This window comes from Mobula birostris, chromosome 6, assembly GCF_030028105.1.
Source record: "Mobula birostris isolate sMobBir1 chromosome 6, sMobBir1.hap1, whole genome shotgun sequence".
Lineage (NCBI taxonomy): Eukaryota > Metazoa > Chordata > Chondrichthyes > Myliobatiformes > Myliobatidae > Mobula > Mobula birostris.
Genome location: NC_092375.1, coordinates 93408282 through 93422975, shown reverse-complemented (window position 1 = coordinate 93422975; position 14694 = coordinate 93408282). Strand labels below are relative to the sequence as shown.

Sequence of the window (14694 nt, the reverse complement as noted above, 5' to 3'; positions counted from 1 at the left end):
CTTTGAAAAAATGCCCAACAATCAGAAATATTGACTCCTCCTTTCTATCTGTTTCTAGTCTGGTTCCCACCGATCGTACCTTTGCACCCTGTGAGTCTATGGTCGGTTCCCACGAACCGGACCTCCAAACTCCCACCAACTTGTGGGGGCACACCATTCTTTCCAGGGTCTCATTACCTCGTGATCTCATGGTGTGTCCGTGCCTAGCGAACCTGCTCTTTTTATCCCCCTGCTGGGGTATCCCCTGTCCATCATTTTTTCATTATGTTTTTCTATGCTGTATGAATGCAGAGTAACAATCATTTTGTTCTCCTTTGTACTCACATACTGTGATAATAACAAATTCCAATTGAATTGAAATGAACAGTCAATATTCTGGGCCAAGACCCTTCATCTGGACACTGCTGGCTACTATTTTTTTTCCATTTTACTCTTTTTCTTTTGGTCATCTAGGAAGTTCTGACTGCTATTTCCCCATTCTTCTTTCGTGGTACTGTAACTATACAGTAGCTGAAAAACATGTAAAGGATTCCCATTTTTCCACAACATTTCATTTCTACCAGACTTTGATTTCAATATTTCCGGGTCAGGCTTATTTTCATACAACAGTTCTTCGGTCGTTGTTAAATCTGGAAAAACCCATACAATTGGAGAAAAACTGATTCTGCCAGCAGTAAAACTAGGAGCAGAAATAGTTCATTTGGCCTATCGAGTCTGCTTTGTCATTTCATCATGGCTGATCCATTTTCCATCTCAGCTCCAATCTCCTGCCTTTTCCCTTCATGCCCTGAATCAATCTATCAACATTTACCTTAAATTTATGTAAAATAAGTACGGGAGGTTCTAAGTACAGTTTTGCATAAGTCACCAGACCACATGATTAAAATGATTCTGCTCAGCAACAACTCTGTTCAAAGATGAATCTATGAAATATCTGAGAATGTGGAAGACACATTGTGCAATATACTTAGCATAACAGAATTTGTTCTGCAGTTAGATGAATCAGTTTTGCTAGACAATGAATTTTTGCCTCTTGGTTATGTTTGCTTCATAAAAGACAAAAGCATGATTCAGGAATTGTTATTTTCAAGGGACTAGAAACCTGGTGTGTGTGTCCACCCTTGCCTGGGTGCCGGGTTCACTGCGGAAGAACGGTTGTATCTGGAACGGAGGGGTCACAGTCGGTGACCACAGCGGGATAGAAGACATCAAAGGTCTGCTTGTAACAAACTGCATCCCTCCCCACTCTCTCTCTCCAACGGCACAACAGCAATTACTGCGAACTGTACTAAGCTGAACTGAACTCTGCGTCACTTAAGACTGGTCATTTTACCGCTAGACTGCGATAGAGCTTGGTTTGATTCCTATTACCCTAGTTCTGTGTACATATGTGTTTTATCATTGCTAACCTGTTGCATTTACATCCTTACGATTAGAGTACTGTGTTACTAATTTCTTTAATAAAACTTCATTAGTTCCTAGTAATCCAGACTCCAACGAGTGGTCCATTTCTGCTGGTTTGGCAACCCAGTTACAGGGTACGTAACACCATCAAAAGATTTAAACAACAATTGAAATCTCCACCCATAATCAGCATATAGTCAGTTAAGTTAGGAAGAGATGTGAAGAGATACTTAAAAAAATCAGGACAGACAACATTTGGGGCATAAACATTAAGCATAGCAACTTTTTTGTTAAATAGCAAGCCAGTAATTAACAAAAATCGGCCATTGGGATCTGAAACTGTCTCATAATGCAGAAATGAAATCAACAGATCTATAAAAATAGAAACGCCTTTTACTTTAGCCTGTGAGTTCGAGTGGTACTGTTGTCTCTTCCAGAATCTAAAAAACGCTGATTATCCTCTTTCCGGACATGAATTTCTTGTACAAAAATAATATGAGCATTCATCCTATGGAATACTTCAAAAATTTTCTTCCGTTTAATTGGGTGGTTTAAGCCATTTGTATTCCAAAAAACCAAACTAATAATCTTATCCATCGTAATGAGCTTGAGTATAAGGTATGTAAAGGGTTAACCAGAGTACAGACTCATGACCCCGGAAGAGGAAAGAAGGTCCAAAGAGGAACCGGAAGTTACGACATTTCAGACATTTTGGTAGTTTCAGGTCAGCCCATCTAAAAAGCAAAAATGAATTAAAAATAAGAACAAAAATACTACCCACCTCCCACAAAAACCCAGAAAAAAGCCAGACAGTGGCCAATGCTAAATCTAAAGCTAATCCTAACCCCATCTTTCCAGAAGGCAACCCAAAAGAAATATGTTTATCAAAAATGATACCAACCATATTCAAAAAAAAGTTTAAAAAAAGCTATAACGGTAAGAAACAGCTTACAACGATTAGAAGCATCGAATAGTTCCTTCTTACTCATATTTCGAAGAACATTAAACGTTAGATCATATTACTATACTAATTTTTCACATATAAATGATTGGAAGTGATGTTAGAGACAGAAAGGATTCTGGGGAGAAGAAGAAAACAATCCACCATTTTGAAATATAATACTCCAGTAACATTTCAGAAAGAAAACAAGCATTAAAATTGTAACTAAATAACTTCCAAAAAGTATTAAGAGTAAGATATACAAGATCACTAACAGAAAAGTATAATATCATTTAACAATATAAAGCGAACCTACACTGCAAGATCAAGGGGGAAAAAACTCTCGAACTATACAAATCAAAGACGAGAGAGAAAACAAAGCGATACATTAATTAATCCTCCGCAGAGAAAGGCAAATCATCGAGAAAACTTTGGGCTTCCATCGGATTTTTTAAACAGGCAACGCGAGTTATCCCACATAACCACTCTCAGACGGGCTGGAAACAGTAACGCTATTTTATAGCCCCGATGATAAAGTTCTGCCATCTGTGGTTTAAAAGCCATCTGTTTTTTCAGTACGTCTTGGCTGTAGTCTTCAACAATCCTAAACTTGAATTCTTGAAATTGGATCATACCTTTCTTCCAAGCAGCTCGAATAGCTCATTCCTTATCATGGACATAATGAAACCGAATAATGATGGGTCTCGGTCTGGCCACATTCTCCGGATCAAAACGAAATGAACGATGTGCACTATCTAATAGTGGGGGCTCCTCCAATATATCCTAGCCAAACACATCCATTAGCAATTTAGAAAAGTATTTGGTAGGATCTCCCGTCTCAGCATCTTCAGGAAAACCGATTATTCACAAATTCTGTCGTCGGGAGCGATTTTCAAGATCGATAGTCTTAGCTTGATAACGTTCCAATTGCTGAGTTACCGAAGTTAAACTTTTTTCAAGAGCTTCAATTCTTCTATCCCTTTTGCGGCCATCTTCATCTAGTTCCAAGATTCTGACTTGATGTTGATCGATTTCACGTCTGAATATTCTTGATTCTTCTTGCATCGACTTCAACACTTCTTCAATTGCGGTGAGTCTTTGCTTAACTGTATCTTCTAGAAGTTTCTTCATTAGTTCTATAGTTATCAGAGCTTCCTTCGATGTTCCAGGATCATCATTTTTTTTTCCGTTCCCGCCGGAACCTTTCCCTTCTTTAACTTCTCGCGCTCTGGTATTCATTTTCAGTAAGTAAAAGTCGTAGTTCAATGATATAAATGTGATATAAATCGTCTAGTGTAGGTTTAGGTAAAGTGAATAAGAGTGGTTACATGTAAGCAAGTAAAGGGTGCGGAGCGATGCCAAAATACAGCTCACTCCATGGGTCCCCTTCCGGAAAGTCTCTACAAATTCTAGGCCATTAACACAGATAGGAACAAGACCAATTCCAGACATTTCTGAAGGGAAACAAAATAAGCAAAAAGAGCACATGAAAAGACTGAAACAGAAATAGAGATGCTGGAAGAGCTCAGCCAATCAAGCAGCATATGTGGAAAGAGAAACCACTCAACACTGGTTTATCATGGACCCCTCGATAACAGAGTTTGGAGGACGTTTCTCATTAGCTCGGCTGCATATGACTTGAATTCTTTTGGGCAGATTACAGAGAAAGGCTGATCGTGTATATATCCAAATGTCTGATACAGAGTTTTAAAGCAATACAAATACAGCATAGATACAAACCTCCAACCTAGCAAGTCCATGCTGACTACAGTACTCACCTCGCCAGTGCTAATTTCCTGCATTAAACCCATATCACTCTAAGCCATGCTCCTCCACATACCTATCCAACTGCAATGTAATGTCCCAATTCCTATACTCAATGCCCTGACTGATGAAGGCCAGTATACTAAACGCCTTCTTCATCACCCTGTCTAGCGATGATGCTGATTTCAGTGAAAATACATTTGTATTCCTTAATCCCTCAGTTCCAGTACACTCCCTATTGCCTTAGATTTCAAAGCATAAATCCTATACTAGTTTGACTTTCAAATCTCCATCACACACATATCGAAATCCATTTGCCATTCCTCGGCTCACTTCCGTAACTGGTCAAAATCCCCCAGTAATCTACAATAACTTTCTTCACTATATACAACACCTCCTAATTTTGTGTCATCCTTGACCATGTGGGATCTTATCAAAGGTCTTGCTAAAGTCCAAAGAGGCAAAATCCACTTCTCTACCCTCATCTACCTTTTTGGTTACTTCTTCAAAAAACTCTAAAACTTTCGTCAGACACAACTTCTCATACACAAAGCCATGCTATCTCCTCCTAATCAGACTCTGGCTATCCAGATGCTGGCAGATTCTGTCCCTCAGAATTCCTTCCAGTAATTTCTCCAATATTGACGTCAGGTTGACTAACCTGCAAGCCTTCAGCTTGCCCATGTTACCATTTTTAAAATAATAGAACAGCATTAGCCATATTCCAGTCTTCGGGAACTTCAGAGGTTAACAATGAGGCAAATATCTCCACCAGATATTTCCTGATAATATGAATGTCCTCCAAAATATCTCCATTTGTCTCCCTTATCTCTTGAGCAATCATAATTTTCTCCTCAGCATACACAGAGGAAAGATGATCATTAAAAATACCGCCCATCTCCATCAGCAGCCCTGCTGATCTCCAAGGAGACATATTGACTCCCTAGCCACCGTTTAACTCTTAATAGAACTACAGAACTCCTTAACCTTACCTGCCAGCTTCATCTCATACCCACTCTTTGCTCTCCTGATTTCTCTCTTAAGTGTATCCTTAATCATTTTTTTTTTAGTCATAAGAGATTTGCTCAATCCTGGTCTAAACCCAATGTATGCTTCCTTCTTTTTCTTGATCAGAGCCTCAATATCTCTAGCCAAGGTTCCCTAACCTTGCCAGGTTTACCATTCACCCTGCTTGGACACTTGCTTTCACACTCTTGAAAGCCTTTCACTTACTATTCATTCCTTTCCCTTCAAACACTCTCATCCATTCAACCTCTGCTGGATCCTGTCTAATTCCCCCAAAAGTAGCCCTGCTCCAGTTTAGGACACTAACCTTTTCCATCCTTGTTTTAAAACTAATAGGATTATGTTTACCAGAGCCAAAGTGCTCCCTCACTGCCATTTCAGTTATCTGTCCTGCCCTGCTGCACCTTCAGGGGAGACCCAGTATTACACCTTCTGACTAGGTCTACATATTGACTCAAGAAACTTTCTTGGACATATTTCACAAATTCACTCCATACACTCCTCTTAACATTCCTCAAGGCCCAGTAAAGACCATGGAAATTAAAATCTCCCATGAATACAACTCTATTATTCTTACAACTATGTTACATTTCTTGACACACCTGCTCAAGCTCCCACTATCCATAAGAGGTCGGGGGGGGGGGCAATCTATAATATGATGCCACTAGAGTGACCTCCTCTTTCTCGTTTCTAAGTTCTACCCATATGGCCTCAATGGATTAATCTCCAAGGATGTCTTCTAAGTACTGCTGTTATGTCCTCCATTATCAAAAAGGCAGCACCCCCCCCCCCCCCAGTTACCTGAATGCATGAAGATCTATATCTTCAAGTACTGAGTTGTCAATCTTGCTCTGCTCTCAGCCATGTTTCTGTTATGGTTATAGCACGCCATCCTCAAACCCAATCCATGCTCAGTTACATTACCTGCTAAACCTCGTGCATAGAAATAAGTGCAGTATAGCTGAGTATTCCTTTTCTGCCTTTACTGTGTCCATGGCTATTCTGATTCCTAGACCTGCACTTGTTGCCTACTGACTTGTTCCTACTCAGAGTCCCACTACATCCCCTATTGATCTACAGAGCAGAATGCAGAATGTTGAGTCCATCTGAGTAGAGGTTAAGAATAGTAAAGGGAAAAAAATCACTGGTGGAGGTTGTCTATAGGCCACCTAATAAAAATATTGCAGCGGCAGAGGCAATTAACCAAGAAATAACTGAGGCTTATAAGAGTGGAACGACAGTTGTCATGAGGGATTTTAACTTCCACATAGATTGGGTGAATCAGGTTGGTCAAGAAAGTCTTGAGGACTTCATAGAATGCATCCGGGATGGCTTTCTTGAGCAGCATGTTAGCGAACCTACAAGGGAAAACGCTATCTTAGATCTAGTCCTGTGCAATGAGACAGGTAAGATTAACGATCTTGTAGTCAGGGATCCTCTTGGAAAGAGTGATCATAATATGATTCAATTTCGCATACAGATGGAGGATGAAATAGTTAGATCTAAAACTAGTGTATTATGCTTGAACAAGGGAGACTACAACAGGATGAGGGAGGAGTTGGCTAATGTGGATTGGGAGCACAGGCTATTTGGTAGGACAGTTGAGGAACAGTGGAATACTTTCAAAGAGATTTTTCACAGTGTTCAACAAAAGTATATTCCAGTCAAAAGTAAGGGCAGTAAGTGTGGGGACAGCCAGCCTTGGATAACCAAGGAAATAAAAGATAGTATCAAATTAAAAGCTCATGTGTACAAAGTCGCAAAGAGTATTGGGAGACTGGAAGACTGGGAAAACTTTAAAAAGCAACAAAGAGCAACTAAACAAGAAATAAGGAAAGGGAAGATAGAGTACGAAAATAAATTAGCGCAAAATATAAAAACAGATAGCAAAAGTTTTTATAAATATATAAAGCAGAAGAGGGTGGCTAAAGTCAATGTAGGTCCCTTGGAAGACGAGAAGGGGAAATTAATTTTGGGTGATGAGGAAATGACTGAGGCATTGAACGACTATTTTCTGTCGGTCTTCACGGTGCAGGACGCGTCTAATATGCCAAAGAATGATGTTATAGATGAAATGGGAGGAGAGGACCTTGATAAAATCACTGTCACTAAAGAGATAGTGATGAGCAAACTAGAGGGCCTGAAGGGAGAAAAGTCTCCTGGTCCTGATGGGATGCATCCCAGGGTGCTGAGGGAATTGGCGGAGGTTATAGTAGACACATTGATAATCATTTATCAAACTTCTCTAGACTCTGGGCAGGTCCCGGCAGATTGGAAGACAGCAAATGTCACACCACTTTTTGTAAAAAGGGTGTAGGCAAAAGACAGGCAACTATAGGCCGGTTAGCTTAACATCCGTAGTCAGGAAAATGCTTGAAGCTGTCATTACGGAAGAAATAGCGAAACATTCAGAAAGGAGTGGCTCCATTAGACAGATGCAGCATGGATTCAGAAAGGGCAGGTCCTGTTTGACAAAATTACTGGAGTTCTTTGAGAACATAATGAGTGCAGTGGTTAGAGGGGAACAGGTGGATGTTGTATACTTGATTTCCAGAAGGCGTTCAATAAGGTACCACACAAGAGAATTATAAATAAGATACGGGTGTATAGAGTTGGCAGAAGTGTATTGGCATGGATAGTGGATTGGTTAAGCAATAGAAGGCAGAGAGTTGGTATAAATGGGTGTTTCTCCGGTTGGCAGTCAGTGGTGAGTGGGGTGCCGCAGGGGTCAGTGCTGAGCCAGCAGCTGTTTACCATTTACATTGATGATTTGGAAGAGGGGGTTGAGTGTAGCGTAGCAAAATTTGCTGATGACACTAAACTGAGTGAAAAAGCAAATTGTACAGAGGATGTGGAGAGTCTGCAGAGGGATATAGATAGGTTAAGTGAGTGGGCCAAGGTCTGGCAGGTGGAATACAACATTGGTAAATGCGAGATCATTCACTTTGGAAGAAATAATAGAAGAGCAGATTATTACTTAAATGGTGAAAGATAGCATCGTGCTGTTGTGAAGAGGGACTTGGGAGTGCTTGTTCATGAATCACAAAAAGTTGGCGCGCAGGTACAACAGGTTATTAAGATGGCAAACAGAATGTTGGCCTTCATTGCTAGAGGGATTAAATTCAAGAGCAGGGGGGTCCTGCAGCAACTATACAGGGCACTGGTGAGACCACACCTGGAGTACTGTGTGCAGTTCTGGTCTCCATACATGAGGAAGGATATACCGGCTTTGGAGGCAGTGCAGAGGAGGTTGATTCCAGAGATGAAAGGGTTAACCTTTGGGACTATACTCTCTGGAATTCAGAAGAGTGAGAGTGGATCTTATAGAAACATACAAAATTTTGAAAGGGATAGATAAAATAGAAGTAGGAAAGTTGCTTCCATTGGTAGGTGAGACTTGAACTAGGGGACATTGCCTCAAGATTCAGGGGAGAAGATTTAGGATGGAGATGAGGAGAAACTGTCTTTCCCAGAGAGTGGTGAATCTGGGGAATTCTCTGCCCAGGGAAGTAGTTGAGGCTTCTTCACTAAATATATTTAAGATACAGTTAGATAGATTTTTACATAGTAGGGGAATTAAGGGTTATAGGGAAAAGGCAGGCAGATGGAGCTGAGTTTATGGACAGATCAGCCATGACCTTATTGAATGGCGGGGCAGGCTTGATGGGCCAGATGGCCTACTCCTGTTCCTATTTCTTATGTTCTTATGTAATCCAGTTTAAACCCTCCCATACAGCACTAGCAAATTTTTCTGCTAGGACGCTGGTCCCTTGCTGGTACAACTGCAACCTGACCCTCTTGTGCAGGTTGCCTCTACCCCAGAAGACATCCCAATCATCCAAGAACCTGAATCCCTTCCCCATATACTATCTCCTTGGACACAAATTCATCTCCCTTGTCCTTCTATTTCTGACCTCACTATAGCACCTGGAACCAGGAGTAATCCAGAGATCATCAGCCTCACAGTCCTGCTTCTTAATTTCTTACCTAACTCATTATACTCATTCTGTAGGACCTCAACTCTCACTCTACCCATGTTATTTGTACCAACATGTTCACTCTCCTTCCCAAGAATTTTCTGAAGCCATTCAGACATCCTTGACCCTGATACTCAGAAGAAGCTGGGCAGAATCTAATGCCAATTGAAACTAATCACGTAAGCAATTTACATTGCAGTACAAGCATTTACCCTTTATCCTTCACCTAAGTGCCATAGCAACAAAGGGGTTACAGGTCCCTTTGACCTGTAATATTAAACTGGTAAGTGATTTGGCAGCATTTTCTGATACATTTCATATTTTCATTGTCTGCAATTTTATTTCCTTACAATAATTATCTGTAAATAGTTAAACTGTACCAACAACTGAAATAAATAAACCAGCAATATTAACATTGATATCTAATATCTCTTTCCACTACCACTGCCTGACCAGCCAAGTGCTTCCAGCAGTTTGCTTATATTTTAGACTTCAGCATCTGCAATTTTTTAAATTTTCATAAGCCAGCAACTAGCCTGAAATAGACAGTGATCCCTTCTTTGGTTGGTGGGACAGGACCCTTCATAGTGCATAATATCATGTTCAACTGTGTGAATGTAGGGGAACAACAACTCGAGATTGGGGCTCCAAAGCAGTGGCACTGGTATCAAAAGATGCACATGTCTAGCAACTCTGAACTCATACAACCTACTTCATCTCTTAAAAGCTGCAGCAAAAAGCACTACTATTACGTAGGAAGTTTCACTTACCACTAGTGGTGCCCAAGTTAATGCAGTTCCACCTCGTCTATACCTCACAGTTACCAATTCTTCATTTCTCACAAAGTCATAGATGCGCACTGTATCTGAAATTGTATTGAGGAAAAAGGTTAACACCAATTTTTAGAGGTAAGAGTACTAAAGCACAATTCTTCTCGACTATATGGTGAAGTATGGTACTGAAGAAAACATGGCACATCTTGCTTCTACAAAAGTGTGGGTGAAGAGTTTAGGACTCATAAAACAAAAATCTGCTGCCATCATAACAAAATAGTATTTATGGATTGACAAGTGCAGAAGATTTCAGAAGGACGATAACTGACTCAAAAAAAAGGTCAGAAAGATGCTAAGTGCAATTTAACGCGAAGAAGCTTAAGGGAGAATAGTATTAAGAAGATCTGCATACAGGGGAAAATGTACTCAATGGAAAGAAGCCTGTGATGGGAGCTACAGAAAATATGAGGGCGGTAACATAGGAGCCAAGAGCACTATGAAGTCTATAAAGAACAATCTAAGATAAAATCATATCCTACACAATAGGCCAACAGTGCAGTTTGTTACGTACCCCGTAAATGGGTTGCCAAACCAGCAGAAATGGACCACTCGTTAGAGTCTGGATTACTAGGAACTAATAAAGTTTTATTAAAGAAATAAGTAACACAGTACTCTAATCGTAAGGATATAAATGCAACAGGTTAGCAATGATAATACACACATGTACACAGAACTAGGGTAATAGGAATCAAACCAAGCTTAATCGAAGTCTAGGGGTAAAATGAGACGGGGGATGCAGTTTGTTTCAGGCAGACCTTTGATGTCTTCTATCCCGCTGTGGTCACCCACTGTGACCCCTCCGTTCCAGATACGACCGTTCTTCCGCAGTGAACCCGGCACCCAGGCAAGGGCGGACACACACACCAGGTTCCCACCGATCGTACCTTTACACCCTGTGAGTCTATGGTCGGTTCCCGCGAACCGGACCTCCAAACTTCCACCAACTTGTGGGGGCACACCGCTCTTTCCAGGGTCTCGTTATCTCGTGATCTCGTGGTGTGTCCTACCTTAGTGAACCTGCTCTTTTTATCCCCCTGCTGGGGTATCGCCTGTCCATCAAGCTTCAAACAGTTCAGGTTCAAAGCAACTGGTCTGTCAATATTCTGAATTGTGTTTCTTTTCCGTTAATCTCTCTCTCCTCTCTCATTAGCATTTTGAACATTTCTCCATTGTCTCTCTTATCAGCATCAATTGCTCAATAACTTTGTTTTTGCGTCACACTCTACCCTTCAAAGGATTTTTACCGAGGTAAAAATCATGGGCATGAATGCACATTATTAGATACACACTAATATCATCAGCAATTCGGCTAATACAGAGAACTTTAAGTTTCAACACCTTGACAGACAGTCAGCAATCACATTGTCCGTTCCTTTTATACGTTTTATTTTAATATCAAATTCCTGTAAGACCTGGCTCCAACTTAGTAACCTTTTGTTTTTATCCTTCATAGTGGCCAAAAACACTAATGGGTTGTGATCAGTGTAAATTATCAGTGGTTTCCGTGCCGGACAAATATAAACCTCAAAATGTTGTAATGCTAGTATGATTGCTAGTAATTCCTTCTCCACAGTGGAATAATTTCTCTGATGGTTATTAAATTTCTTAGAACAATAAGCCACTGGGTGGTCAACCCCCTCTTTGTCTGTCTGCAACAGCACCGCCCCGGCTGCTTTGTCGCTAGCATCTGTTGCTAGGGAGAAGGGTTTTGAAAAGTCAGGCGTATTCAGCACAGGATGGTGACACAGAATCGCCTTCAGACTCTCGAAGGCCTGTTGACAAAGGTCGTCCCACACAAACTTCACATTCTTTGGCAAGGGCTTAGTAAGAGGGAGGGTAATATTCGCAAAGTTTTTGCAAAACTTCCGATAGTACCTCACCATCCCCAAGACCCTTCTCAGGGCTCTCTTGTCTGTTGGGGTGGGGACTTCAGAGATAGCCTGCACCTTAGCCTGCATCGGTGCCAGCTGCCCCTGTCCTACCACAAATCCCAGATAAGTGACCTTAGCGTGGCCGAACTCACTTTTTGCGAGGTTCACTGTCAGGTCGGCTTCCGACAGCCGCTTAAACAGCTCCTCCCACATGTCACTCCAGACCACTAAATCGTTAATATATGCTTCTGCATTCTTTAACCCTTTTATCACTGAATTAATCATCCTCTGGAAGGTCCCTGGGGCATTTTTCATGCCAAAAGGTAAAACATTATACTCGTATAACCCGGATGGAGTGACAAATGCTGAGATTTCTCTAGCCCAGTTGGTTAAAGGAACGCACCAGTACCCTTTCAGCAAATCGATCTTTGTGATGTACTTAGCTCTCCCCACTTTATCGATGCAATCGTCTACCCTTGGGATGGGGTAAGCATCAGTTTTTGTGATGGCGTTCACTTTTCTGTAATCTGTACAGAATCGTATGCTCCCATCGGCTTTCGGGACAACCACACGGGGACGCCCATTCCGATTTGGATGGCCTAATAATATCTGTCGCTAGCATGTGTTCAATTTCTTTCTCCACTAGCTTGCCCTTCTCCAAGTTCATCCTATAGGGGTGTTGTTTAATAGGCTGGTCTGAGGTGACAACAACATCATGCACCGTCCCTTTGCATCGCCTTGGGCCGGTTAATTAACTTTATCAGTGGCTTGCTCTGTTCGGGGGTTAAGTGAGAGACCTTATCAGCAAAATTGGCCAAAACAATAGAGTTCTCCAATCTGGTCGGCACCATATTTATCTTTTCAAGATGGGTTCTCCCCTTATCATTTGACACCCAGTCTCATTAATTTTCGTGATAACACCAACTAGATCGGCTTTCTGATCATGGTAAGCTTTTAACAAGTTAATGTGTACCAATTGTGTGGGCTTACACCTGTCCGGCGTTTTGATAACATAATTCAAAGAGTCTATCTTTTTAATCACTTTGTACGGACCGTGGAATCTCACCTGGAGGGGGTTGGTTACCACTGGGAACAGAACTAAGACCCAATCGCCCACTTGAAACACTTGTTCACGGGCACGCCTATCATACCATTGTTTCATTTTAGTTTAGGAGTGTCGTAGATTTTCTTTGGCAAGGTCACAGATCCTTTTAAGCCTCTCACGAAATTTTAAAACATAATCAATCACATTAATTTGGACTGCCGGACTGGACCATTGCTCTTTCAGTAAGGTCAGGGGGCCTCTGGGCCATGACCGAAGATGAGCTCGAATGGGCTGAACCCCAGTGACTCCTGAACCGTGTCCCTTACGACAAATAGCAAAGGAGGCAAAGCATCATCCCAGTCCCTAGCGTTCTCTTGACAGTAAATTTTAATCATGGTCTTTAATGTTGCATGGAATCATTCCAATGCCCCTTGGGACTCCGGGTGGTACGCGGAGGCCAAAATCTGCTTTGCTCCCATCTCATCCAACATCCGTCGGAATGTGTGAGATGTGAAGACACTCCCCTGATCTGACTGGATTTCCCTGGGCAGCCCCACCGTAGTGAAAAATTTCACAAGCACCTTTACCACTGCGGGAGCCTTGGCGCTTGCCAGGGGCACAGCCTCCGGAAACCTGGTGGCGGCGCACATCATAATCATCACATACTCTCACCCACTTGCAGTTCTGGGCAGGGGACCGACAAAATCCACAATTATTCGGGAAAAAGGTTCCCCGAAAGCGGGTATCGGTCGAAGGGGTGCTTTAGGCAGGACCTGATTTGGCTTTCCTACCACCTGACAGGAATGACATCATCTACAATATTCAACAATATCCTTCCTCATGTTCGGCCAGTAAAATTCTTCCATAATTCTATCGACTGTCTTCCTCACCCCCAAAATGTCCACCGAGGGATATCTTGTGGGCCAGGTTAAAAATCTCGCCCCTATAAATTTTCCGCACTACCACCTGGTGCACCACCCCCCACTCCTCATCTGCGGGCACGGTACTTGGTCTCCATTTCCTCATTGGTACTCCCTCCTTCACATAATAGCCCACTGGCTCCCTTTTTAATTCTGCTTCAGAGAGAGCTGTCTCCGTCAAGACCATTAGCTCCTCGTCTCGTTCCTGTGCCTGTATAACTTCCTTCCTCGCTAATGATAAATGTACCTCAACACCCTCACTTCCTTCCGTTTCACTATGCTCCTTCTTCTCACTTTCTAAACCCCCCCCCCCGGTACAAGGCTGGTAAAAACATCTCAGCTAAATCTATATTTGCTTCGGCAGCCTTTCTGGACATTTGTCGAGTTACTGCGCAAACGGGATAAACCTGTGAGTCCATGGGTGGGTCTTCAATCCTGGCAGGTTTGCTTGTCAGTTTTACCGCTGGGTACACCTCTCCGCCTGCGAGGTCATTACTGAGTAAGACCGCCACGTCTTCCATCGGTAGTTCAGGCCTCACCCCTATCATGACCGGTCCGGAGACCAAGTCGCTTTTTAGGTGTATCTGGTGCAAAGGTACTGCTCCAGTCCCTTTCCCAATGCCTTTTACCACACTGATCTCCCCAGTCTCAGTCTCTGAACTAAAGTCTAAAACACTCCTAAAATCAGTGACTGACAAGCTCCAGTGTCTCTCCAGATCCGTACTGGAACTAGGTTTGACACCTCCTTCACCGACACCAATCCGGCCAAAGTAAACTTCTCGCGCCCTTCCTGAACTCTATCAGACCTCTTCTCCCCTAACGGTTTGTTTGCCGGCTCAATACAGCCAGACGGAGTCGTCGTTTTTCCTTTCCCCGTCTCCTTCTTTGGGGAAAAGCAGCTGGACGCAAAGTGA

General features: G+C 42.2%; 1 protein-coding gene across 5 annotated transcripts in view; it reads right to left on the bottom strand.

The window, feature by feature from the left end:
• LOC140199206 (cilia- and flagella-associated protein 44) overlaps positions 1-14694 on the bottom strand; it is a 227791-nt gene that overhangs the window by 150001 nt on the left and 63096 nt on the right. For all 5 annotated transcript variants that reach the window (XR_011886373.1, XR_011886374.1, XM_072260870.1 and 2 more), the window contains exon 12: positions 9882-9976. Coding sequence is in view for 3 of the 5 variants with exons in the window: in XM_072260870.1 (XP_072116971.1) it covers positions 9882-9976 (95 nt within the window). In the remaining 2 variants the exon portion in view is untranslated. The remainder of the gene's footprint in view (positions 1-9881; positions 9977-14694) is intronic.